At 41.0% G+C, this 27,083-nt stretch overlaps 1 protein-coding gene across 3 annotated transcripts in view; it reads right to left on the bottom strand.

The window, feature by feature from the left end:
• CHCHD3 (coiled-coil-helix-coiled-coil-helix domain containing 3) overlaps positions 1-27,083 on the bottom strand; it is a 281,390-nt gene that overhangs the window by 83,125 nt on the left and 171,182 nt on the right. For all 3 annotated transcript variants that reach the window (XM_050937020.1, XM_050937018.1, XM_050937019.1), the window contains exon 5: positions 5,443-5,526. In XM_050937020.1, coding sequence (XP_050792977.1) covers positions 5,443-5,526 — 84 coding nt within the window. The remainder of the gene's footprint in view (positions 1-5,442; positions 5,527-27,083) is intronic.

Raw genomic sequence — 27,083 nt, 5'->3', positions numbered from 1 at the left:
AGATCTTGAGACAATGTAAAGTTAGACCAAATACAAAATGGCTAATCTGGCTGAGTGGGACACAATTCTTGATGTGTGTTAGAAAAAAGAGGTCTTGGGAGCCTGCACAACTTCAGACAGAAAGTAGCAAAACCTCATCTCAACAATGCTTACTCTGCAATTTTACGGAAAAGTCAACATATCGTATGTGTGAACATTTATGGTACTACAGAACGCAGAGTGGTTCTATCATGATACATTGTTCTATGGGCCTTTTTTAAAATCTAATTTTCTATTAATTTTTCATTTCACTTACAAGAACCATAAACAGACAATGAAAAACATCTAAAACTGCGTTACAGCTTCTATTCCAATTGCTACAAATAAAGGTACCATTGGGTCCTGTTCCCATCAGCATAAAAAAAAAAAAGTGACCCAAAAACATTACCTCTGTATCCTACAACTACATATGTACCAATCCTCAGTGGTCTGTTCTGATTAGAATGTGTGCAAGGAGCAATGTCCATAAATCTTCTGGGTATATAAAAAGTAGAATATGCCCCTTTAGGGCTGATGAATGAATTTCTCTCTGAAAGTCTAATGTGGGAACTCTTAAATAATGAGTTTATCGCCTAACCAGAGATACTGTATCTGAAGGTTATTCTTTAACTCCTTTGTTAAACTAGTCCATCTTGCTTAGCCGCTGTGGAGTATGCAATAACTCTTTGTTTATGTGCCATCTTTGACCTAGAAACACAAGCAGCTATTGGGGGAATCACTGTTTTTTGGAAAGTACCAAAGGATTTTTAGCACATAAACCAAATTTATGAACAGCTATTGCCCCTGAGAATAGAATTGTTTATGTTTTAGTACCACAGCTGTCACTGGTGCACAGTTACTTTGTCCTGTATTAATCCCCTGAAAAGGTTGACACATCTTCACTCCAGTCACTGAAATATTTCATAAGTGACAGACTTCATCTGGCAGTGACTATGTATAATAATTCCTCTCTGTAAGGAGCACATTGTGCTGACACTAATCTGTTCTGTTGTCATCTCCCTTTATTATCCATGTCTGCATTGTTTTTTCAGCAGCACAGAAGAACACAAAGATGAAGCTTCTAATTGAAAAAAAGCTAAGTAATCAAAAAGCCAATTAATCACACAGATGAGCTCTGACACTTGGTGATGCAACAGACACAAATGCCACCTATTAGTAACCAAGGTATTGTTAAAATGTGCTTATTTGATGTAAGAATGATCTTAAAATTTAATTAGCATGCTTCACCACAGATGACAAGACTAATAATACAAATTTCTTCATATGGACATTTTATTTCTCCAAGTTCCAATTTTTTCTTCCACTCTTATCTTCTCTCTCTGTTCTACAGCACACAGACTTCCACTGAAATCAATGAGAGTTTAGAAATAAACCATGTTACACTACTCTATTAATTTGCACATTATAGCTCCCTTTAAGCCCACCTCCCCCATACTCTACAACACTGAGACTCCAACAGCCTCTCCATTCCTTCTTTGGTTACTTTCAGTTCTATTTCTATCATGGTGCTCAAAAATTATCAGCATTGTTTTGTCTAACAAATGACCTGGAGGTGGGGGGAGACATCCAGGTAAAAAAATATATTCCAAAACTTGGATGTAGTTCAGATCCTGACCTGAACTTTGCACGTAGCCCCTGTTCTTCTTCTTCCAGTCCTGCACACCTCAAAACTTTCCAGAAGATAAACCAGAATTTCGGGATAGAGCTCATCTCATTTCAGTGCCTATGGAACATTCACTGCATTGGAACCTACATGCCTCAGGCTGGATTTACAAACAAACAAAATAATCACCTAGCCAAAGCAGTGGTTCTTTAATAGATCAATACAAAAGGCAGAATGAAGAAATTAGTTTTCTAATGTGCCATGAAAAGCACTCAACTCTGACAGACAGAGGGCACACGCTCTATGGCTGACAACACCCAACTGAGAAAGTCCTGCTCTCGTCCTGCGCAATTAAATTTCAAGAGGAGAAACCAAGATAGAATAATAGAATATTAGGGTTGGAAGGGACCTCAGGAGGTCATCTAGTCCAACCCCCTGCTCAAAGCAGGACCAATTCCCAACTAAATCATCCCAGCCAAGGCTTTGTCAAGCCAGGCCTTAAAAACCTCTAAGGATGGAGATTCCACCACCTCCTGAGGTAACCCATTCCAGTCCTTCACCACCCTCCTAGTGAAACTGTGTTTCCAAATATCCAACCTAAATCTCCCCCACTGCAACTTGAGACCATTGCTTTTTGTTCTGTCATCTGCTACCACTTGGAACAGCCTAGCTCCATCCTCTTTGGAACCCCCTTCAGGTAATTGAAGGCTGCTATCAAATCCTCCCTCATTCTTCTCTTCTGCAGACTAAATAACCCCAATTCCCTTAGCAGAGGGAAGATGCAGCAGAGATCCTACGTACCTTGACACATGAGAAGGGGAGTGGTCCATTAAAAATCTTCAGCATTGCACATAAAGCTGGCACTAAAATCAGTACTGTTTGTTATCTCAGTTATACATTAGATCTCAAATCTACTAAGCTAGTCTACTCTGGCCCCTTCTCTCAAGTCTCCTCTGCCACTTTAGCTCTGTATCTGCTCTGAATAAACAAAAAGGTATTAAGGATAAAATGCATTTTACTGTATGTATATGATGTAACTAAAAATATCAAATGACTGTTTTTTAAGTATCCTTTGTCATGCCTCCTGGAAGCCCCCAATCATTACGCAGAGCCTTAAGGGACATCCTCCTATCAACAAACCCAAACCAAAGTGACAAAAAAGCCTCCATAGTCTTCCGCCATAAGGTCAAACTAATGCTTGGTTGAAAAAGTAAGCCTTGCAGCATGCGTCACAAACTACAAGATTCAAGTTTTGGTAGAGCACCAGAAAGAATTCATTCAAGAACTGAGGAGCCTCAACTGAGAATGCACTGAGACTCCATGTCTCGATGGTTCAGCTAATGTCATCTAAGAGGCAATTTAAAATAAACTGGTATCTGGTCATTTCAAAATATATTTCATTGTCAAAATAATAAGAACGTCATCTGTCTTGTTTCCAAAAAAGTAGCTCAAACCATAAAAACACTACATCCCATCTATCCTCTAACTAAAACACTCACTGTAGCCAATTATATATCCTGACAATTTTTGTGCGACATGCTGTCCTCTCTAATCCATTACGAAGTTTTTAGTCCCCTGTATGACACAGCTCTATATGTGAATAAATATCAATTACAGTAATATCTTAACCATAGTAAGACTTATCAAAACCAAGAAATCGCAAGGTATTCAAAGTTAAGGCTGGCATGTTATTCCTAGATTATAATGCCAGAAAGAATCACTGTAATCAAGTCTGACCTCTTGTATAATGCAGGCCCCAGGATTTACCCAAAATTATTCCTGTTTGACCTAGAATATCTTTTAAAAAAAGAGCCAATCCGGATTCAAAAAATGCCAAAACCCCAAGTAGTTTCAATGGTTAATTATACTCACTGTTTAAAAATTTGCATCTTATTTCCAGTTTGAATTTTTCCTGCTTCAACTTTCAGCAATTCATTTTGTTATAACCTGTGTTTGCTACACTGAAGAGCCCATTATCAAATATTTATTCCCTATCTACATACCTAAAGATTGTAATCTAGTCATCCCTTAACCTTCCTTGAGTCCATCACTATAGTTCCAATCCTTTAATCATTCTCATGGCTCTTATCTGAATCCTCTCCAATTTATCAATATTTTTCTTGAATTGTGGACACCAGAACTGGACACGGTATTCCAGCAGTGGTCACACTGTGCTGAATATAGAAGTAACACCACCTCTTCCACTCTTATTCGATATTTCTGTTTATGCATCCAAGGATCGCACTTGCCTTTTGGCCAAAGTGTCACACTAGAAGCTCATGCTCAGTTGATTATCCAGAGGGCCTTTAATTCATGTAGCTTCCTGGATGAAAAAGGCAAAGCTATGCAAGTTGAAAGTTGTTCCAAATCAGTGATCCCCAACGCGGTGCCAGTGCGCACCATGGCGCCCGCTGGGGCATTTATGTGTGTCCGCCTAGCGCCCAGCAGGGGAACGAAGCCGCGGCCCCACGCCTGCCGAGGACAGAGAACTCCGGAGCTGCAGGCTGCGGACGCTGGTGTTCTTGGTCCCAGGCAGGCGCGGGGCCACAGCTTAAGCCGGAGAGAAGCCACGGCCCTATGCCTGCCAGGGACAGAACTCCGGGGCTGCAGGCTGCGGGCACCGGTGTTCTCAGTCCCAGGCAGACGCAGGGCCACGGCTTAAGCCGGAGAGAAGCCGCAGCCCCCTGCCTGCCAGATACAGAAGATTCCGGGGCTGCAGGCGCCGGGGTTCTCTGTCCCCGGCAACTGCAGAGCCCGCCTAGTGCCCAGCAGGGGAGAGAAGCCGGGGCCACGCACCTGCTGGAGACAGAGTACTCCGGGGCTGCGGGCACCGGTGTTCTCTGCCCTCGCGGCTTCTCTATTCTCTCTGGATTCATATATCATGAAATATTAAATATGATTTTTTGTATTATTTAATGTACAAACACAAAATAAGCCTTGAAAAAATGTTGGCGCCCACCACACTCTTCTGAAAACACGAATGTGCTACTGGCCACAAAAAGGTTGGGGACCACTGTTCCAGATGTTGCCAAAAAGGTGAGAAGTGTGATTTGTTATAAAATGTCATTATGTAAGATGCAAATACTAATAGCAATACATCTTTTTGAAATATTTACTTCATTAAAAAGAACGCATTTCATAACACTTCCACTATTATTAAGCTATCTGGATTGTTCCATCTGTTTGCAGTGTAGTTTCAAATTCTTTTCATGTAAAATTTGCCAGTGCCTTCTAAACATGTCAAATTACAATAAAGATGCATCTTTGCCTACATACCTTTGGTGGTTTGGCTAGGAGCAATGATCTCTGTCTAACCACATATGTGACTGTGCTTTTATTTTTTTATTTTATATTTTTATTTTCTGGAGGAGGAGGGGAAGGGGACGATAATTAAGTTTGAAAGTTGTCATTTCACTCATAATCTTGAGAACGTTGGGCAATGTCCAGTGAAATAAAACCAGTTCACCTGCACTGGTTTTTCATCCTGTGTGCCCTTTATTGCTGAAAAGTAACCTCTTGTGATGATAAAAACAGTTTATGTGTAAATATTGTGAGAGATAAAAACTCATCTAAAAGACAATATCAGTCATCAAGTAATCAAAAAATGATTCTCAAAATAACCTCTATCTTCAGTCTTCTCTTTTCCTTCTCAAACAGAGAGAGACAAAAACCAGTTCATACCATCATTTTAATTCTGGCTTATGAAATCCTTCCTGCTGATATTTAAGCTTAAATAGAAACCATGAAGTTGGTACCGGAAATTAACAAAACTCTTAATTAAACAAGAAAAATGGACTCACCCTCTCTTCCAGTCGAGCCAGCTGCTCTTTGTAGTACGCATCGTGCTTCTTCAGTTCTCTGTCTTTCTCTTCCAGCTGCTTGGCCTAAAAAAAGAAATGAAAAGATAAAACCAGATCAAGAAAAAGCAGCGCTTGCAGAGCAAAAAGTCAAGTATAAATTGTATCAGTAAGTAGTATACAGCAATTGAAGACTGCAGCCTAATAGTTTTTGCCAAACCAGTATACAGTATTAATAAGATGACTGCTGCATTGAAAATGTAAATGTAATTGTCTGTTGTATTATTATTATTATTTGCTCAACAGCTGTGACATAGTTTGTCCAAATGTATTTGGAAATGTTACAAAGATGGCACCAAGCACACTACTCTGAAATTAACTCGTTACTGGAAGGTTAACTTCATGGCCAACTATTGCATTTAAGAAAACTTCCTATTAATTCCAGACTAAAGCCATATGTAGTCAGAATGTTAGCATATTAAAAGCCCAAAAATAAAATGGAGATTTTGGTGTACACATGGCTACAGACCCCACACATTGGCATGTGATTTAAAAAAATGTCTTTAAATTAACAGCTCTGCACTGGGCCCTGATCCAATATAGCACTTAAGCATGTGCTTAACTTTAAGCTCTTTAGTAGTCCCATTGACGTCAATGAGACCGCTCAGATGCTTAAACGCTCCATTGGATCAGACCTTAAAGCACTGTGTACCTATTGCTCCATTGTCTTGTTGGAGTACCATTAAAAACAACTAAAGATCAAGGCCCTGAAGTTGACACATCCTCAAAATACATTCACAGGAAAACTTCCAATGATTCACAAACAAAACTAGACTTTGAATGAAAACCTGTGTTTAAAGTAGTAAGAAATACTGCCATTTAAGAATTGTGTTTTGTACAATTCCCACCCCCACCATGCACACAGTTTCTAATAGATTAGGCGTAGAACTGAACAACGTCTGACTTAGAACACTGATACATAAAATGAATTGTTAGCTATATTTTAATGATTTGTAACTATGGGTAGTGAAGGAGTACAGATAAGGTAATGCTTGGGCCAAGGCCTTGTTGGCATAAGCGTGGATCTTTTACGCAGAATTGCTGGTTTGTTTAAAATCACATTATTGCTGACAGAACAAAAGGTAACGTTGTGCTGGAAGATGTAAGTGAGAGATACACAAACATGTAATGAAAAAATAAACTCTTTTTCTGGGAAAACCTTGGGTAGGGGGCAGAGGTGACATAAAATGAAATGACCCAGAAACTGCAAAAACAAGAAGAAACCAAAAGTTGAGTAACTGAAGCTTGCACATCCATAATGTATCAGTTACCTAAAACACAAAGCATTGATGTGCTAAAAGGCTATTGGACCAAGATGAAATAATCTGTAAAGTAGACATGTATAAAGGACGTAAGCGAACATGGTCCCAAACTGAAGCAGCATGGGACCAGAAACGAAAGAACAGGACTGAAGGAGCAGAGCCAGGGATCAGAGAAGGTGATGTTTATCACAGAATGCAGAAGAACTTCCCGCTGCCACAGAAGGTGGCCCATTTACCAATTCGGCTTTGTCTGTTATTATTTGTCTGGCATAAATGTAAGTGACAATAATTCTGTCTGAGTGTATACAGAAAGGAGACATTTGATTAAGTCTAAATGGAGGGTGGACTTGTGACTCAGTTTCCATACTTTTACCCCACCAGTCCCTTTTTCACCTCTCTGGAAATTACCACCATTGCTGGAGTGGCAGCTGCTGAACAATTTGCAAAGCTTTTACCATTGTATGTGATGCTTCCTTGTTTACTTACAGCTAATGGACTTCTGTCCTTTTAATATTATGACTTGAGCGCTCACGAAAGGTACTGGATTTTCAGCACTAGTAAGCGAGGCGGTATTTTATTGCTTTTTGCTTATAGTAGGATATGTAGGATCAATGTGACTCACTAAGGACAGTTTTAAAATATTTATATACTGTGCACACATATAAGAACTCCATTAGAGGGGAATGTTTGTCAAGGGATTGGTAACAGGATGTAGAACATTTCACCTCTAGTATATTGGTAAAAATTCATCCCCGGCTGATGATAATCAAATAGTCATTGCCCACTGAGGGCCATTCAGTGGCCTATCTAAAATGAGTTATTGATCTCTACTGAGTGCCTTTCAGCCAAGCACCAACATCACAAAACCCACCACAACAAACACCCATGATGGCAGCATCAGCTGGAATGCCAAGGAGACTGGAAATTGAGTGTCCTCACTCCTCGAGGCGGCATCTTTAAATTGCATTGGCAGGAAACTTACAAACTCTGCTCTCTATATTGTACTTTTATTTGTGGACACAGGACTTATTCTGCTCAACACGCCCAGGGAATTCTTTTGGTATTCACCATGTACCATGTTTTTAGGCAAACAGTCTTTCAATGCATAAAATATGCACTCTGCATCCCTCGTTTTGTTCCCTGTTTTACTGCTTACCTTTATTTCTATCTCCTGAAGCATGTAAAGTTAAAAACAAATAAAGTCATGAATTCAGTACATGACAGGAGGACATAAAGAATACAAAGAGACCAATGTGGGGGTAACGTCAGAAATCCAAGACACATCAGAAAGCTCTAGGAAAAATCATATTAATCACATTTATGCAGCCTTGCAAAAATATACTCACCCAGGACGACTAGTTTTATTTTCCAATACAATCATCATTGTAAAGGGCAAGCTATTACATTCGTGCCTGAGCTGGTAAATTTTTATGACAATTTTGTAGGGCTGCATGTATGGTCTAAGAATCATTTAAATTGGAAACACTTACATGCCATTACGCTATTATGGTGTGAAGGAATCCATTGTATTACTAAAATATAATGTTCATTACATCTGAAATATGCTTCTTACTCCAAGAAACAGAAGATTCTGAAAATGCCAGAATCATCAAAAAATGAAATTCGTTTTTTTTAAATCAAGATCACCAAAATACATTTACATTTCAATGTACAATGTGGGAATTACATCACACAAGAACCTTTCCATAAGGGGGCAATTAAGAAATTACAGTATCAGCATAACAGGCACTGGCTACGAAAACGTTACCAGTTCCTCTCTCTATAAAAATCATTTCACCTCTCAGATTCCTAATGCATTATCCTTAGTTGTCCTGTACAACTTCATTCCATATGTGACAAGACCTACCATGATCCCTGAAATACTTGCAAACTAACGATGAAAAGGAATACCCAAGTACAGATAAGTAGCTGAGTAATAAAGAAAATGTAATGAAATTCCATTATGACTATTCCAAATGCTCACAGTAATCTAATAAGCTTTAGGTCTCAGAATTCAATACTATAAATATATCACCTGATCCTACTGATGAGACAAAGTCATCCAATGAAACGGTCTTTGAAAAGTCAACAGAGTGTAAAAAATGTCATAATGCAATTCACCTTCCACATTTCTAAAGATTCACAACTTTAGAAAGTTTAAGAGTAAAACACAAAAAGGTCAAATACGAATAGTAATGACTGGGGAGACCACAAAGCACCTAATCACAAACTCATTCTCCTCAACTAGTTCAACGGATCAATTAAAATCAATTCCCCGTACTTCTCTGAAAGAAACCAATAGTAGTAAATGAAGAGACTCTTCCCTGGAGTGAAAACAGGAAGCGGTAGAATGAGAAATATACAGAAAGCCATCAAACTTGAAGAAGTGGACTTAAACCCCACCTATGCCATACTAAAAACAGACCAAACTGTGGGAAGTGGTTAAAACTTGATAATACCCAAGGACTTGTCTATACAAATACTTAGTTTTCAGCAAACAAGGGGGCAAAACTAGCTTGCACTAGCCTGCCATGCACAAAATGTCTATGAGTACCCTGCTACCACACACTAACAGTTCCCAAGTGTGCTCTGATCTACCCCATTTTGAAACAGGAAAAGATCAAAGCAGACTAGGGAACTAGTAGTGCACGGCACTAGAGTCCATACAGACATTTAATGCATGGCAGGCTTTTGTGCAGTAGATTGACACCCCAGCTTTCTGTGAACTAAGTGTTTGTATAGACAAGTCCTAACACAGTTAATATGGTTACGTCCTGTCTGTGAACAAAACAGAGCAATGTTATAACTGTTCCTAATTTGTGCAACAGCTTTGGACTTTGCCAGGCTGCAACGTGGTTTCATATCATGTACAACGCAAGAGCAAAGAATGTTTTATTCATGTTGGGAGACTACCATTTTGTGGCCTAGTTCCCCTTTCTCAACTTGGCAGTCTCTGAAGTGTAGAGAGAAGTTAAGAACCTATCCATAAAAATTTATATCATGCTAGTTATAACCATGGTAAGCACCATTTTACTTTCCATCCATGTTATTGCCAGCATGGTTTTCCCATCCAATAATTCACATGGACATGGACAGCGCTAGCCAAAACAATGGTATAGAGACACCTTTAAATAGTTTACAACATAATTTAACATGATTTGTAATTGTGTTAGAAGCGGACCACTTATTACAAAAGTGTAAGATTGTGAGTGTTTGAAGATAGACTTTTATCAGTATTTGAAACTTTCTATGAAGAAAGGATTGTAGATAAGGTAAAGGTGGATCAAGATAAAGAGTCAAAAGTTCTGTCAATGATGGCCAGGAAATGGCTATATTAAAACAGGGTTTTTACTCAAATCTGAAAAAATGGCAACTTTCAACACTATTTTGAAAGTTTGCTTTGAAAAGGAAAAAGGTGTATTTGGAAATAATGTGCTTCAACCATAAGGAACTCTTGTCAAGGAGTTCTGCTTTTTGCATCTGCCTGCTGAGAACCTGCCTGCGGGACCATTTAAAATACTGAGAGTATGCAGCACTATCCTACTGCACAAGTCAATGGCAGAAATTAAAGAAATTGAATAGTTAATAGGTCACAGAAACTATGGAATACGTAAAAAAATCAAGGAATCATGACACATTCACATTTATAGAGCAACCTTGGATGCAACTACTTGTAGAACTAAAATTCTTCTTTTCTTGGTAGACTTGGAACCTACTAACCTGTACAGAGAATGTGAGTTTTTAGTTAGGAATTTCACATGCATATTATAACTACAAGAGCTTTTCCTTTTGTACTGAGATCTCAGCACTGCAGCCCACTACCTTAGTGCCTGTAATCTATGCTAACTATAGTAAAACGTTATTACACTTGTCATTCTGGATGCAGTTAGTTTTATGACAGTCCCAGTCAAGCTGCTATAGAACATAATCAGGCATCCATATCATATTATATCATATATCAGAGAAACCGTATGTGCTGCTACTAAAGCAGAAATCACTTTTGTCTGCTTGAAATCTGCCAGCTTACCAGGACTCAAAAAACAGAAATGACCAAATATCATTAAAATATATATATTAGGAATGTTTTTATCTGGCCGCTAGCTGAATTTAAAAATTTGAGTACGTTAAAAATTTTCTAACCTGTACTTGAACCTGTGGCTCTGACATCCACACTGCAGCACACAGCCCCAACTCAAACCAACCACATCCCAGACTCCCTAGCGCCCTCCTGAAATGTGACTGTTCTAACCCTTTGATTTGAGTGCACTGTGAGTAAGCTTCACTGTCCAACCTACACATTATAGTAAGTTTGAACAGCCCACTGTCGTCAGATGTTCGGCTGCATGCATGTGTTCTTTGTCCATGCCGCACTGGCTTTGGCCAGAGAGCCCGTACAGCAGGCTCCGATTAAATTGCTCAGTAAGACCACCAGACTTGGTTAGCAGCAAAGGTGCTTGGCCAGATTTACTGCCGACGAAGCACAGTGCTAATGCTCCGGCTCAACGGTTACAGGTACACTAACACGTGTATGCCCGTGACAACGGATGCAGCTTAGTCAGTGGTGGGACTTTCCACTGCCCGCTCGGCTGGACAAAGACACTTTCCCGGAGGTACACCAATACAAAAAATTATGTATTACCCCTTTGACGTAGTTAGATGCCACTCTCTGACATGGCTAACCACCACCCCGTTACCTTGTACACAATGGTTTGATTAAAACATTTTTATTCATTATACTGCCATCCTGACCTTATCTTTAGGATGGGTCACAGTGTGTTTTTGTTATCTTTGGGGAATGTGCTGGTACTGAGGTGTTTTGGTATCACCTTTTTGGAATTTGTATATATATTTTTATGCCTACCACTAATTAGTTTCGCAATATTAGCCCTGTTTTTGCCAAATTCTGTGAGCCTCTTTCTCACAACTTAACTTTGCTTTATATTAGAAAGTTTGATCATTACTTTAGTTTAGGCCTCAGGCCTCTGATAAAAGGGCTTATGCCTTAGGGCTTGGCTACACTAAAAACTCCGAAGCGCTCCCGCAGCAGCACTTTGAAGTGCGAGTGTGGTCGCAGTGCCAGTGCTGCAGGTACTCCACCTCCCCGTGGGGATTAGCTTGCCACGCTCCCAATGCTGGGACACTGTTTACACTGGCGCTTTGCAGCGCTGTAACTTGCTGCGCTCAGGGGTGTGTTTTTTTCACACCCCTGAGCGAGAAAGTTGCAGCGCTGTAAAGCGCCAGTGTAGCCAAGGCCTTAGGCTCTCTTCCTACTACACCCACTAACACATCCTGCTGAGAAGTCATTTTTGTCTGTGCACTACCAGCTGCCAGAGCTGACAACATGGAGGCAGCGCCTTCTGGAGAACATCTCTTACTTGAGTTTTCATTCCTACATCCGGAAATGGACAGAGCTTCCGTCAGACACTGGTGGGCACTTTAGTGGCATTTTCTGACCCACCAAAGACACCTGACAGAGCTTATGATGGAGCAGAAAGACGAGGAAGAGGATGGTGATGAACTGGCTGATGTTGCTCATGATACTCGGTACAACAACTGATGCCCCCTGCGTAGACCAGCACTTCTGGAACGGGGCCACAAGCACAGACTGGAAGGACCTACAAACCTGGGATGAGGCAGCAATGAGTCCAGAACTTTTTCACGACAAAAGTTACATTTCTGGAGCTTTGTGAGCAGCTTGCCCTGACCCTCCAGCATAAAGACCCATACATAAAGGCAGTTATCCTGGTGCAAAAGCAAGTTGCTATAGCTATCTGGAAGCTGGCTACGCCAGACTGCCATCGGTCTGTTGCCAATCACTTTTGTGTTGGAAAGCTGACTGAGAGTAAAGTGGTGGCAGAGGTTTCTGAGGCAATCAGGCATGTGGTTTACCCCAAGATGGCAGGTATCAAAGATATTACTGAAGTAATTGCTAACTTTGAGAGAACGGGGTTTCGAGATTGCACTGGGGCTACTGATGGGGCTCATGTGTGCCTATTTTGCCTTCCTTAAGAAGCACATGATTACATAAACCACAAATGGTATTTACTGTTATGCAGGCCCTTGTGGACCATGGAGAGCAATTTATTAATGTCAAAATGGATTGCAATGGGAAAGTTCATGATGACAGGGTTTTTCACTGATCAGGAGTCTATATTCATGGACAGGCTGGGACACTATTCCCACCAAATGACATTGTCACAAATGGAGTTGCCGTCCTCACCGTTATTGTGAGGGACCCCATATACCACTTTTTGCCTTGGCTTGTAAAACTATCCCCTAATTTCAGAAGCCCTGGCAAAAGACGGTTGAATTACACTCAGCAGGTATAAAATATTGTTCAATGTGCTTCTGACAGCTCGAAATCCTGTTGGACATATTATGGTTTGCTGTGCTCTTCACAACCTTTGGAAAGCCAGAGATGAGTCATTTCCCCCTGAAGGGACCTAAAACAGCGAGGGGCCACTGAACTGGTACCCTCAGCTAGAAAGTGCAGTTACCACAGCTGGATGCATCTGGACAACAGAAGGCAGAGATGCTTTGTGCTCCCACATTATAAACTTGCCTGGCCCAGTAGAAGAGGGAAAGCAGTACCTTTATGAATGTGCTTGTAGGGGTGGGGCTCATTGATTGTGGTAGGTTCAATTCTTGGGAAAGGATTGGGCGGTTGATTACCAAGCAACGCACTTATGAATGACATGATCACTTATGAAACGAGAGGAGGTGATTCGCAGTATGGACTGATGTAAGGAAGTGATTGAAGCAGGGGTTGGCAACCTTTCAGAAGTGATGTGCCGAGTCTTAATTTATTCACTCTAATTTAAGGTTTCGCGTGCCAGTAATACATTTTAATGTTTTCAGAAGACCTCTTTCTATAAGTCTATAATATATAACTAACCTATTGTTGTATATATATAAAGTAAATAAGGTTTTTTAAATGTTGAAGAAGCTTCATTTAAAATTAAATTAAAATGCAGAGTCCCCTGGACTGGTGGCCAGGACCCGGGCAGTGTGAGTGCCACTGAAAATCAGCTTGCGTGCCACCTTTGGCACCCGTGCCATAGGTTGCCTACCCCTGGATTGAAGTATGGATTGATGTAGATAACTGTACTGAGGAATAGTGTTTGCATACTAATTCCTAATTGTTCCTGATCACATATTTACCTTTATTACTTTAAATAAATATTGTATGATGTGATGCAGTGATAGCAATAAACTTTATAGATGAAATAAAAATCTTTATTTATAAATACGTATTAGAAAAGTACAACATTCACCCGTTCCCAGGCAGGCCAGAACCAAAACACCAGTAACAACAGAAACTTTAAGGAAATAAAAGACAATAAAAACGAAGTGCATGAACAAGTGCAAACAGTGAAATCATGAATCATACAGAACCCCTACTGTTGCATGTCCCCCTGGTCCCTCATTCTCCTTTCCCTGTTTGCCATACACTTGGGAAAGGAGAAACAGAGTGAAAGCATCCACAGAGGATGGGGTCAATATGGAGGACTGCCTGCAGCAATGTTGCCTGGGCTGCTGCTTATGGTGCTCAACTGCATGGGCCACCCAGCCATGGAGTTTTCCAAGCTATTTCTGGAATGCATCTCTGGGTACTACGCAGGGGACTCAGGCTGTGGTGTGGGTGATGCAGTAGGAGCCAGTACTCTTGCACCCATTAATGATATCAGCCACAGCTGCTCAAACAGTTCTTTCTGATAAGCTCTGCCTTCCTTCCTTAGCTCTATTCTGTTCCAGGAATTGCAGAGCATGTGCCTGCTCCCGCACTGAAACCCTGTCCTCAAGCTGCGCAGTCAGTTTCCTTGCCCATCTTCATGTCTTTCCTCTAGCTATAATTCCCTCTGTCTTTGATACTAGACTTGTTTGTTGGCCCTGTCCAGAACTCCAACGGAAATGCTTCCTCTTGGAATGGTTCATGAGGTTACGTGGGCCCAGGTTTCTATTGCAGCACAGGCGAACTGTGGAGGTACCAAAGCCAGTAGAGGTTGACGGACCTGGAACAGGACAAGACTGTGTCTAATAACTCAGTACAAGAGCAAAGAAAAAATCCTTGTGGAATTTCAAGGACATAAAATATTACTTTTCCAAATTAAACTTCAGTATATTGTGAAAGGGATGCTTTAGAGCACAGAAGGTCCCTGGACATAGTTTGGTTAATTGTAGCAAAAGAAGTGAAAAGATAATCGTAAATTACAAATTCAAAGTTCTTTTTTATTTTCTAAAAATTGCAGATCTGCTTGCGGGGGGAGGACAGGAGATGGTGTGTCATCAGTAGTTATGTTACAAAATCTTTTTCTATCATTTCAGGCCTTCCACATTTTGGAGGACATAACAGTTCCTGTGGTGCCCAATGGCAAAGGGACATACGATTTCAAACTGCTGGTGGGAAACCTGCAGCGTATGCAACTGAAGTATCTAAACGTATAGTGACTGCATAGCACATCTATGAGTGTAATGGGCTGGTCAGCTAATGAGGTGGTCCTGAAAAATACACTCTTTCCCAAAATGTGACTACCTATCAGGAGTTCCCGCTTCAGGAAAAGTTTGTAGGTATGAACATCCAGGATTGGGTCAGAATTCATGAGGGAATCAACAGGATGATGCGTTCATTTCCACATGGCTTAGCTTGTTATGACTGAATGCAAACATACATCATCATAGCCATCCTCCTTCCCCACAATCTCCCTGCCACATTTCTGGATGAATTTGTTACAGTACCTCTCCCCTGCACATACATACACACAGTTCACTGTTTCCAGGCAGCTCATTACGGTGCTGAGTGGTCACAAAGCAGCGTACTTACAGGCACAGCAACGTAAGGGTATTATTTTTATGAAACAGGAATGCACTAGCAAAAATCTGTGCTTTTGTCTTGCAAGTGAATTTTACTGCATTTTAATGTTTGCATTTCCCAGTCTCCATTTTGCACTCCACATGGGGGTGGGAGGGAAGCCAAGCAGCTGATGGTATACAATCCGCCACTACTGGATACACGCTGCTAACCAGGGCTTCTAATAACTTTTGCATTTGCTATTCTATGAACCATCTCTCCCATTCCTATTTTAATAAACATTAAATGGAGCCAGAAACTTGCCAGGCTCAGGGCAGCTTCTGTTCCTTCTGTGTCTGCTCCAGGCTGTGCAATGGGCTATTCCATGAAGGGGGACACTAAACAGCTCCTCTGAGTACAGCCCCACGATATGCTGCCGCTGCTCCTGCTGCGAAGCCTCCTATGGGACCAGTTACAGCAAAAGAATGACTTTACTGTCCTCAGTCGGCACCTGCTGCTGGCACCCATCAGTGGCCGTGCTGGATTCTGGGGCCAGAAGAGCTCCATCCCACCTGACTAGGTCATCATGCACCACCACTGGCTCTCTGGTTGGCACAGTGCCCAGAACCCAATCAAAAACCTCATAAAACGGGAATGATGTTGGCAAGTTGCTTGAAGTGCGGTTCTGGTTCCTAGTTTTCCCGTTCTCAGCCTTGACCACTTAATTCGCTCCCTACACTGGTCACCAGTCTGGTAAATTTGCAACACGGCTAGCTTCTTTGCTATTTGCTGGCATGCATGGTCATTCCTGGTACTCTTAAGTTCACTGTTTTGCTGGCCTCACACAAGAGATTTGCCAGATTTTGACTTTGCTCCTATGATCATAAAGTAGCATGGTCTGCAAAAAAAGACTTCTTTGATTCAGTCTCCACAGCAAACACAGAAGGCTCTTTGATGATATGTTTGCAGCTTGGTTTTCTGAAGACAATGGAAGAGTTAAATGCTGACTCACCAAGCTGTTCCACTACACCAAGGAGGGTTGCCTTCATTTCCCTGGAGTTGACTGAAGATTCTTGAGATAGAGAGGACAAAGGAAGTTTCCCATGGAATTACGGGATACGGTTGGCGGACTCCCAGGACCCAAGTCGATGGGGGTGAGGGAACTACATCTACATTACAAAGCAATAGGGCTTGAATCTTGGGTCCTGGCTTGACTCAGGCTTGGATCCTCCACTCCCATAGGGTCCTCAGACCCTAGGCGTGAGCCCGGTCTAAGAGATGTGAGTAGATAGAAGGGTGGTTTGGGCTCAGTCCTGTGCCTGAGTCCTGGCTTGATTACACTGCAGTGTAATCATTCCCTGAGAATACACAATGACATTAATATCTTATCCTGGTACTCTTACTCTATCAGTGGTAATATAAAAACCATGCACCTCTATGGGAATGAGCAGTCTAGATACAAACATTTGGTTTCCTGAACTGTGAAGGAAACTGGAAGTTTTGCCAGCCCTGTATATAATTCAATTAAAAAGTATCCACCAAGTGGCCGATGCTATTTGTGTTTATAATATAATGCAAAGCAAACAAAACTGTAAAAGTAAAAAATGAAAAAAATCACAGCAACATTTATAAAGCAAACTGCATAAGCATGCCATTGTAGGAGAAGTCACTGCTCAAATATAAACTTGCAAAGTAATATTATATTTAAGGGGCTGCAGAACATGATCTCAGTGAATATCAATTAGCCATAACAAAATAATTAACAGTAGCCATGTATTCAATTAGCTGAATGTTGCACTTTAGTTGTAAATGAGAAATTATATAAGGTTCATTGCTTCTTTACAAAGTAGCTCTAATAAACAAAGTGTTCACCTAGGTGTGGTTTAGAAAATAGCTTCAGAAGGTCACCTTCGAAAAGTAGCCTACACTCTCCCCTATTAAAAACCTAAATTGTGTTAAATGTTACCAGTCATGGGAATCACCTGTGGTCAGAACAAGCTCAAATATTAAGCTATCATTTTCATTTTCAAAAGCAACAGCTGGATTCACATGGTCTGGATTTGAATGCTAATAGCCAAGGAAGAAAGATATCGGCAAAAAACATTCTCACAATACATCATCTCCTTCATGCAACATGAGGCAATTGAAGTACAAACGTTTCAGCAGAAGAAAGGAAAATATTTTTATATGTATACACAAACTCGCTTAGAAACTCAAAAGAGACAACTGCGCTTTTTCCAAGCTACATACAATACAATACAAACCACCACTGAAAATGCTGCCATCCCTAGGATACAGAATAGCAGCCACACAAACAGCCAAAGTAAAGAACAAAAGAGGGAACAAATTCATAATCTTTAGTTAACTGATTACTTGTATGCTGTGTTTGACCTGCATATTGTCTACCATTTTGCTATCCATTGCAGCAGAAAAACCATGATTAGTTTCATTTAGCAGGATATGTTTAAAAGCAGATTTCAAAATAAGCTCTGGAAATACTGGAAAATCTTTAGTTCACCACTGCCAATTGGCTCTGAACTTCAAAATTCATTAACAGCTACAGAGTTTTCAGAAGAAAGCTTGTTTGAGACCTCCATAGTTAGCCTTCTGCTGCTGCTTCAAAATAAGAGTTTTGAATTTACTATGCACCGTTATCAATTTAAAAGAGTTCCAATACTTCATCTACTGCTTTCTAAGGGCGTGTCTACACTGGCAAGTTTCTGTGGAGTAAAGCAGCTTTTTGTGCTCAAACTGCAGACATGTACACACTGCCAAGACACTTTGTGCGCAGAAACTCCTCAGTTGCAACACTGCGAAAAAAAAAACCACCTCAATGACAGTCGTAAGGCTATTTGTGCAGAGGCTACAGTGCTCTATTGCCAGTGTAGACACTTGATTGCTTTCTGCGATGTAATTGGCCTCCGGAGCTGTCCCGTAATGCCTCAAGTGACCCCTCTGCTCATTGTTTTGAACTCGGTTGCCCTGGAAACATGCGGCCCTCCTCTTTCAAAGCACAGTTTCTGACAGCCCTTGTGTGCTGTGCTGATCTGCTCCAGGACACACAGAAAACCATTAATGTGGAATGCTGATGCTGTTGAACACAGAGGCAGATGTGTGTGAGTGAGTGAGAAAGCGAGAGAGAGATTGCTGTGCAGAGTCCAGGGAGGGAGGCGGGGGCTGATGTTGGGGTTTCCCCCTCCTTCTGCCTCAGGACTGGTCGCTTCCTGCTGCTGTCTGAACTTACAAGACAGTTGCACAGTGGGACAGCTACCACAGTGGGATAGCCTGCCCCATGAGGCATTGCAAACCTTTCCCAAAGCACTCTGCGACCAGTTGCACAGTGGGATAGCCTGCCCCATGAGGCATTGCAAGAGCTGCTAATATGGATGTGCTCCAGCATCACAAAAAGCACAGTGTGGACATGTAACAGCAGTTCAATTCTAGCGTTTTAATAAAAGTGGTATAATTTGTGGCATAGAAACTTGTCAGTGTAGACATACCCTAAACCTGTTCCACGTAATTCCCTCTTTCTGGGGAGGAGGAAGGAAGGAATAGGTGGACAAAGGACAGACTTTGCTAAATGATCTCCAAGGCTGAGAGACTGACAACTGATATCGAGTGTTTGGAAATGAAACAAAGAGTTGTCTGTCAGATTGGCTTGACAGGACTAAAGAAACTTTGCCAGAGGAAATGTTAAGTACAGAGATGAGGGCTTTTTGCCACTGAATAAAGAGAAAGGTTACACAAAGTATCCACAGGCCTTTAGGCAGCCCAGTGTACTTAGAAGGGAAGGTTAATGTAATAAAGGGCAAAAGAGAGCAGCTGCTAAAGCACAGGTCCTCTGCAGCCCTGGGAGTATGAAGACCTCACAGAAAAATTGCTAGTGGGGTCGCTTGAACACGATGTGCTAATATTCCAAGAGAACAGATCTCAAATGCCATAAAAATAGATTTGTCTTCCATGATGGACTCAGTGGAGGTTTTCTGCATGTAGGATGAGAAAGATTAATTGTTGGTACAAGCTATCATGATCACCACTCTCATCTTTCACTGATTGCACAGACTTCCAAAAAGTTCACGTCTGATTTTTAATAATTATGGCCTAGGAACAGTCTTGATTTTTACCTCCTTATAGCTCATCATACACTGTACTGTAAGTTCACGGGGCAATATAAGTATCTCTTGTATACAAATTAGGAACATCTGGGACCAAAAACTTTCCACCTGCACTCCCCCAAAATCATTTCCTTCTGTAGTTATCATTATTCACAATACTCGCTCCCTCCCTCATCACAAAAAGTACGAAGATGATTTTTTGAGTAAAACTGTTAGTTTGCAGTTATGAGGATTGAGAATACCTAAATTAGCAGCAAAACACCACCAAAAAAACCTGATTTTCACAACTGTAATTTAAACAATTGTAATATAATTATTGTAAAAAGGTGCTGGATTATATTTAATAAAAATAACACAGTGTTATGAGATTTTATGATAGCATGTGTTGTATTTTCAGAAGATAGGAGAGACCACTTTTGTGTGTACATTAAATAACATTTGTAGATTAGCAAGTGCTTAGTCCATACAGAAGAGATTGAGAGAACTGCATTTTCTAAACCTAGAAACAGGCCAAAGGGGCAAACATAGCATTGGTTATCTGCCTCAAAGAAGTGCTTGCAGATTCAGATCCCGAAAGGCAAGAAACTCCTGTAACAACATTTACAATTCAAAGCTAAGTTCCTATCTAAGAAGGGGAGGGGGTAAGAATGATCACACAGTCATACGCAATAAATTTGGGGATGGGAAGGTATATTTATCACCAAAATGTACTAGTTGCTGGATGAACTAGCTGGCTTATGTGACTTGAGGTCACCATCTTCCCAAAATGCTATCATCTTGACATAGAGATACACCTCTACCTCAATATAACGCTATCCTTGGGAGCCAAAAAATCTTACCGCGTTATAGGTGAAACTGCATTATATCAAACTTGCTTTGATCCACTGGGGTGTGCAGCCCTGCCACCCCGGAGCACTGCTTTATCACGTTATATCCAAATTCGTGTTATATCAGGTCATGTTATATCAGTGAAGAGGTGTATAAGACTATATGAATGAAAGTGGCCATAAGAGAATATATGAGAAAAATGTAACTGGCAGAGTTAGCTTAAGATTAATTTACAGATCTAACTTATTCCTATTGAACACAAATGTATATGGCCACAACGTGTGGCAATAGAAAAAATAGCTTTTAATAACATCTGAACTCTTTTTTTGGACCCCACTAATTAAATGGAAGTTATCTGTAAGAGCTATGTTGTGATCTGCTGCAAACAAATAACTTCCAAAAGCTTTTACTGACAGTTGCATGAAGCTCTGGTCAGACACCTGATATGCATATTTTTACCCTAGCCTTAAAGAGGTAGAGCTGAAGTCACAAAATGCTTCTTATATGTCATACAGGATAATCTTTCAACTAAAACTGAATGAACAGGAAGAAAATTATACATCTGTAACCAACAAAAAGCACAAGTTCCACCCAATCTTCAACTCATCCCATTGTTAGAGCTGAACCAGAGAATGATCTAGTGGCTAGATCAGAACAATGATCTAGGACTCCAGGGTTCTAATTTCCAGCTTTGTCACTGTGACCTCTACAATACAAAGTTAGTTACAACATAACTAATTTCACCACGTCCAAAACAAGTCTAATACTACTTACATGAAGCACTTAGAATTCCGTGGATGAAAGCAGATGCAAGTATCACAGAAATCCAAGTTTAGAAATTCTACACGCAAGACAGAAAGGGATAAATATAACGTACAAAATGGTGCCCTTCTCTGTTTTTCTCAAATCAGTTCAAAATTGATGCTTGTTATGATAATAAAGGTATCTGAGGGGCATTCAGCATAGCCTGTGCTGAATTAAACTGGGTGTTCTCAGTCCAGTTTTCAGTAACTGTCTATTTAGCAAAGCTTTCATCACAATTGTTATCTTTACAGCATGGCAGTTAACAACTGAATGATCCATGGAGAATGAAGCATCCTCTTGCCCTTAGAAGGGGCACTTCTCCCTAGGTCAGCACTGTAACACAATGGTAGCTCAGAATGAGGAAAACGTCAGCGCCATGCCCGTTCTGTAGCTGTTAACATGATAAACAGCAGACGGAGCCACCAGGACTATCATTCTAGCACCTTTCACTCTTACCTCAGAAATCAAATAGGATGGCACCTTTCACCAAACCTCATTTTGTATGAAAAAAATTAGTGTTTAATTTGTTTTGCTTTGTAAACAAAAGCTCAAGAATTGTCATCTACTATACGTGAAAATAAGCATTGAAATAATTCTCACTGACATTGTACTAACCTAAACTGCAATAACCCAACAGCTCCATCAAACACACTTCAACGTCAATCACATTCAAAAGCCCATAAAACTTATTCAACCCTGTATTTATTACAAGTGTGTAAGCATCAAAGATTATGCTGTTTTTCCAACTGTATATATCTTGGTTGTTTCATGAAATAATTAAACATATTTGAAACCAGAATAATTTACTTCCAATGGGAGTTGCCATATTATAGCTGGCTGCTACACCTCCCACCTTGGCATCTAATTTCTAATAAAGGCTTAAAAGGCTGGATAGAGAATGATGGTGGTAAGAATTTTTTTTTTTCCTTCTCAGCTACACAAGTTACTCTCTCATGCCTGAGATAAGCATTTGTAATTTCTTCATTTATTGCTCGCTTTAGAGACTGAGGACAAGATAAAGTAAGTAATGATTTGGGGTACCTCGATTTTTGGGTTCCCAGCTTGAGGCACATTACAAAGGTCTGTTTTTCAGAAGGCAGGTATGCAGCTCTTTCTGAAAAGTCAGGTCCCTTTCAGATGTCGAGCTGGGCACCCAAAAATGGAGGCATCCAAACTCTCTGGTCACTTTGGAAAATCTTGGCCTGATTGCTCATCAAGAAACCCAGATGATGTTAAATATACATTATTAATGCAAAACAAGTTACCATTTAAAACTCAACATTTAAAATACTAAATCTGTAAAAGATTGCTGAAAATAGCCTTTTGACCTTAAATGCCACAATGAGGATGACATTTTGTCAGTTTTAGCAAAGCTTCAGCTCTAAAGTAACATCTCTCTCTTGAAGCACACAGATCATTATCATGGAAGGGAAAGTGTTTATAGTTAATTTGCTTGCCATTATGTAAAAGCTATGGGAAGGTAATCCCAAAACAAACCTGGTATATTTTTTCTAGCTTTTCTGCTTTGACTTTTACTGTTTGTAGAGTTTTGAAAAATAAATCTAAATATATAATACTGTGCGTATTTCCTTCCAGCAGAGGATCTCAGAACATGTTAATTAGGACTTAACAATACCTAAGTAGTAAGCAATTACTACATCCACTAAAACAAGAAAGTCCACTAAAGATTAGAGGATTTGATAGTCACACAGTAAGTCAGTGAAAGGGTCAGTAGCAAATCCCAGGAATCCTTACTCTAAACTGAGACTTGTGATCTAACCACCAAATTACAGCCACTCCCATTAAATAAAAAGCTAAAAAGGTATTCTGGAAAAAAATTAATTCAAATTTTATATATATGCTATTATTTATCTTAAAGAAGAAAAGGGCACTAAGAGTGAGCACAGGGATGTTTGCATTCAGCGGGAATAGGTTTCTGAGTTAGTTGTTAGTGAACTAAATTCTCAGCTCTATGATCCCGGGCAAGTCACTTCATCGTCTCTGTGCCTCAGTTTCCTTTCCCAGCCTTCCATCTTGCCTATTATGACTGTGAACATTCTGAGGCAGTGACAGGCTCTCAGAAAGAGTTTCTACAATGTCTAACTCACTGAAACTCCAGTCTCGTTTGGGGACTCTAGACATTGCTCTAATACAAATAAATAAATATCAGAAGCAAGGTGGTCTTGGGAGAATCTGTGGGTTTGCTGGAACACCAGGAAATGAGTTACGGGAGAATAAGGACATTGCAAAGAAATTATTTTTTCTTTACATCAGTCTTGTCCACAGAAAATGTTGGAAATATACCAGACTTACTCTTTTCAGGTAATAAAGATGAGGCACTAATAGAGACTGTGGTGTCAAAAGAAGTAGCGTTGGAACCAACTGACAAATTAAAAGAGTAACAAGTCATGTCAACACCAGGTAACAGAACATCCAAGAATTTTAGAAACTTTGGAGTGAAGTGGCTGAGTTGCTAACAAATTTATGCAATCAGTTATTATAGGGACGGTAGGAAATGTTGAATCTATGTTTAAAAGAAGAACTGGTGTAAGCCTGGAAATTACCGTTAAGACAGTATATACTCAATCATAAGCCAGTTCATTTAAAAGCTGCCCCCCCAAGATGGATAAGTAAAAATGGAAAATTTTTATGACTCATTCATAAGCCGACCCTATAATTCAGGGGTCAGCAAACTTTAACTCTCGGGCTGGTGGGCCGAGATGATTTGTTTACCTCGAGCGTCTGCAGGCACGGAGGTAAACCTAAATAGACAAACTGTCCTGGCGCGCCAGCTGCTTACCTTGACGGGCGGGGACAGCAACTGGTGAGGAAATTTTTATTATGGGGGGGGATAAGCTAGGAGTTAGGGAAGTAACCTCTACATGACCCCCCACATGACCCCATCCCGAGCCTGGGACCCCTACACTCTCCCCATCCCATCCCTTCCCACCTTATCTGGGGAGGGCCAGAGGAGGATGTCTCTGGCCTGGCTGGAGGTGCTCCGGCAAGCTGGGCAGCACAGCCACAGCCTGCTACAGTGGACCAGACCGGGAGACACAGCAGCAGCATGTTCCAGCAAGCTGGGCCGAGCGGCGCTGTCGCAGCATGCTCCGGTGGGCCGGGCAGCACAGCCACAGCTTGCTCTGGGGGGCGGGGCTGAGCGGCACGGCTGCAGCCTGCCACTCCAGAGCTGCAGCTGCTTTGGAAGCTGGGAGGAGACCAGCATGGCCAGAAGCAGTGAGACTCTGGCCCTGCCTCCTCCCTTCTGGCTCTGCTGCCTGTGCTGCCTCTCCTTGCTCCCTCTGTTGGGGGGAGGGGATGTGTCCCACCTCCCCCTCTCTATACCTGTTCATAAGCCGACTCCCTTCTCTGGTGCTTCTCTTTTTTACTAAAAAAATTTGGCTTATGAATGAGTATATATGGTAATTTACCCTAATGTTAATTCAGTGTCAAATAAATTGGCTAAAACAGTAATTAAGGAGAGTTTTATAAACAGCTAGATGAACATGAAAGGGCAAATCACAGTGGCTTCAGTGTAAGGAAAATCATGCCTCTCCAATCTACTACAATTCTTTGACTGTGGAAACAAAATAGTGGTGAAAGGTAAAACAGTTGACAATCAGACTTTCAAAAAACCTTTGACACAGTCCCCCACAAAAGGTATGAAAACTAAGTACTCATGGGATGAGATGAAAATTACTGTCATGCATCAGAATCTCTTTAAAAGACAGAAAACAATAAGAATTATGGTAAAATTTCCATACTACAGAAAGTTAACAGCATGGGTGCACAAATTTCCATATCACAACCAGTGTTGTTTTAATTCGTTTATCAATAATCTAAAAGAGGAGACCCAGTGAGATGGCAACATTTGAAGATAAAGATAACATTTTGCATGTTAGCGAAGACCAGAGAAAACTGTGAGGAACTTCAGAGGGACCTAATGAAGTTACGGTGACTGGTCAGTCTGTTGGCTAATAAAATTCAGTGTCGATAAACATATTGGAAGGAATAACTGCTGTACTCATGTTGATTATTTGATTGTAAACTAACCAACCATCAAGAAAAAACGACTGTGAATTGCGGCAGACAGCTCAATAAAAAGTCCTGCTCCACAAGAACATAACACAATATAAGAATGGCCATCCTGGGTGAGACCAAAGGTCCATCCAGCCCAGTATCCTGTGTTCTGACAGTGGCCAATGCCAGGTGCATGTGTAGCAGTGGTCAAGAAACACAAGCAACACATTAAAATGACTATGTAACAGAACAGAATAATACAGAAAATATTACATTGTTTGCTGTAAATCAATTGAGTCTTCACCTAGAGCACTGTATTCAGTTCTGGTCACCCCAGATATAGCAGAAATAGGAGGTTCAGAGACATGTTCTGAAAAATAACTGGAGATATGGAAAGACTTCCATATGAAGAAAGATTGGAAATGTTTAGTTTAGAGAGAACACGACATGGTAGAGGTATACAAAATAATTAGTTGTACAGAGAAGATGAATTAGGCACTCCTATATTTACTCCTCATAATACAAGAGAAAGGGGATATTCAGTGAACAGTGAAATTGAAAAACAACAAAACCGAAACTAGTTAAATGCATAATCAACCTGTAGAATTCATTGCCACAAAGTATTAAGGCAAATTGTTTAGTAGGATTCAAAATATGATGTTCTCACAACCAATATAAATATCTACTGTTATCTTAGATAAAATTGTTAGGTTTTTGTATTGTTTGGTTTGGTAGAAGGGACATATACCTCATGCTTTAGAGAACATTAATAAAAATACCTACCTTATAAACCAACCATCAACTACCAGGAATTAGGAAGATACTTTCTATATGGACTGTCCAAGAGAACTGTCTGTGACTCCATGGTAAGACTGTTATAGTGATCCACGAGTTTGCACTTGTTACTGAATTGGTGAAATCTAATTAGAGAATGTACCAGTAGTTTAGGGTGTCTGCCCTGCTTTTTGGACAGCCTACCCTGAGGTTGGTACTAACGTCATGAAGCACTCCAGACAGCATGACAGGGGGTAAAATAAGAAAAGGTACATCGGTTCTATGCTCTGAGTTTGTGAGAACAATGTTATGGATTTCCACCCTCTCCATGCACCCCCTCCCCACAAAAAAAGTAAAAAGTAAGAACAGTCATAAATGCAACTGACTGTGATGAACTGGGAAAGTTCTTAATGTTTTCTCTGAATACTGTGTTGGTGCCTCAGTGTCCCCATGGCAGTTCTTAAGTATCTGGCAGAGCAAAGGGCCAGTGCACCTAAATGCCTGACACTCTGTCTCCTAGCAACTGATGGCCTGGGCCCCTCCTCTGCAAAGGTGCCAGCTGAAGGTGTTGGAGACAAAGGGATCAGGTGACCTCCTGGCCCGGGAAAGGGGCTGAGGAGAGAGGAGGGGCTGGGAGGGGTTGTTAGTCTGGAGCTGGCTGGGGTCAAGGGTGGAGGGCAGACCTGGGGGTCTGGCTCACTGCCCCCCAGAATGGACCCAGCCGAGGGGTCCGGTTCGCTGTATCTACAAGCTCTGTTTTAGACCCTGTTCCTGTCATCGAATAAACCTCTGTTTTACGGGCTGGCTGAGAGTCACGTCTGACTGCAAAGTGGGGGTGCAGAACCCGGTGGCTTCCCCAGGACCCCCGCTGGGGTGGACTCGCTGTGGGAAGCGCACGGAGGGGCAGAGGATGCTGAATGCTCCAAGGAGAGACCCAGGAGGTGAAGCAGTGTGAGCTTCTTGCCCTGAACAAGTCTGCTCCAAGGGAGTGGA

The sequence above is a fragment of the Gopherus flavomarginatus genome, chromosome 1 (assembly GCF_025201925.1).
Source record: "Gopherus flavomarginatus isolate rGopFla2 chromosome 1, rGopFla2.mat.asm, whole genome shotgun sequence".
Lineage (NCBI taxonomy): Eukaryota > Metazoa > Chordata > Testudines > Testudinidae > Gopherus > Gopherus flavomarginatus.
The sequence above is the reverse complement of the archived record's forward strand: the minus strand, read 5'-3'. Positions and strand labels throughout refer to the sequence as shown.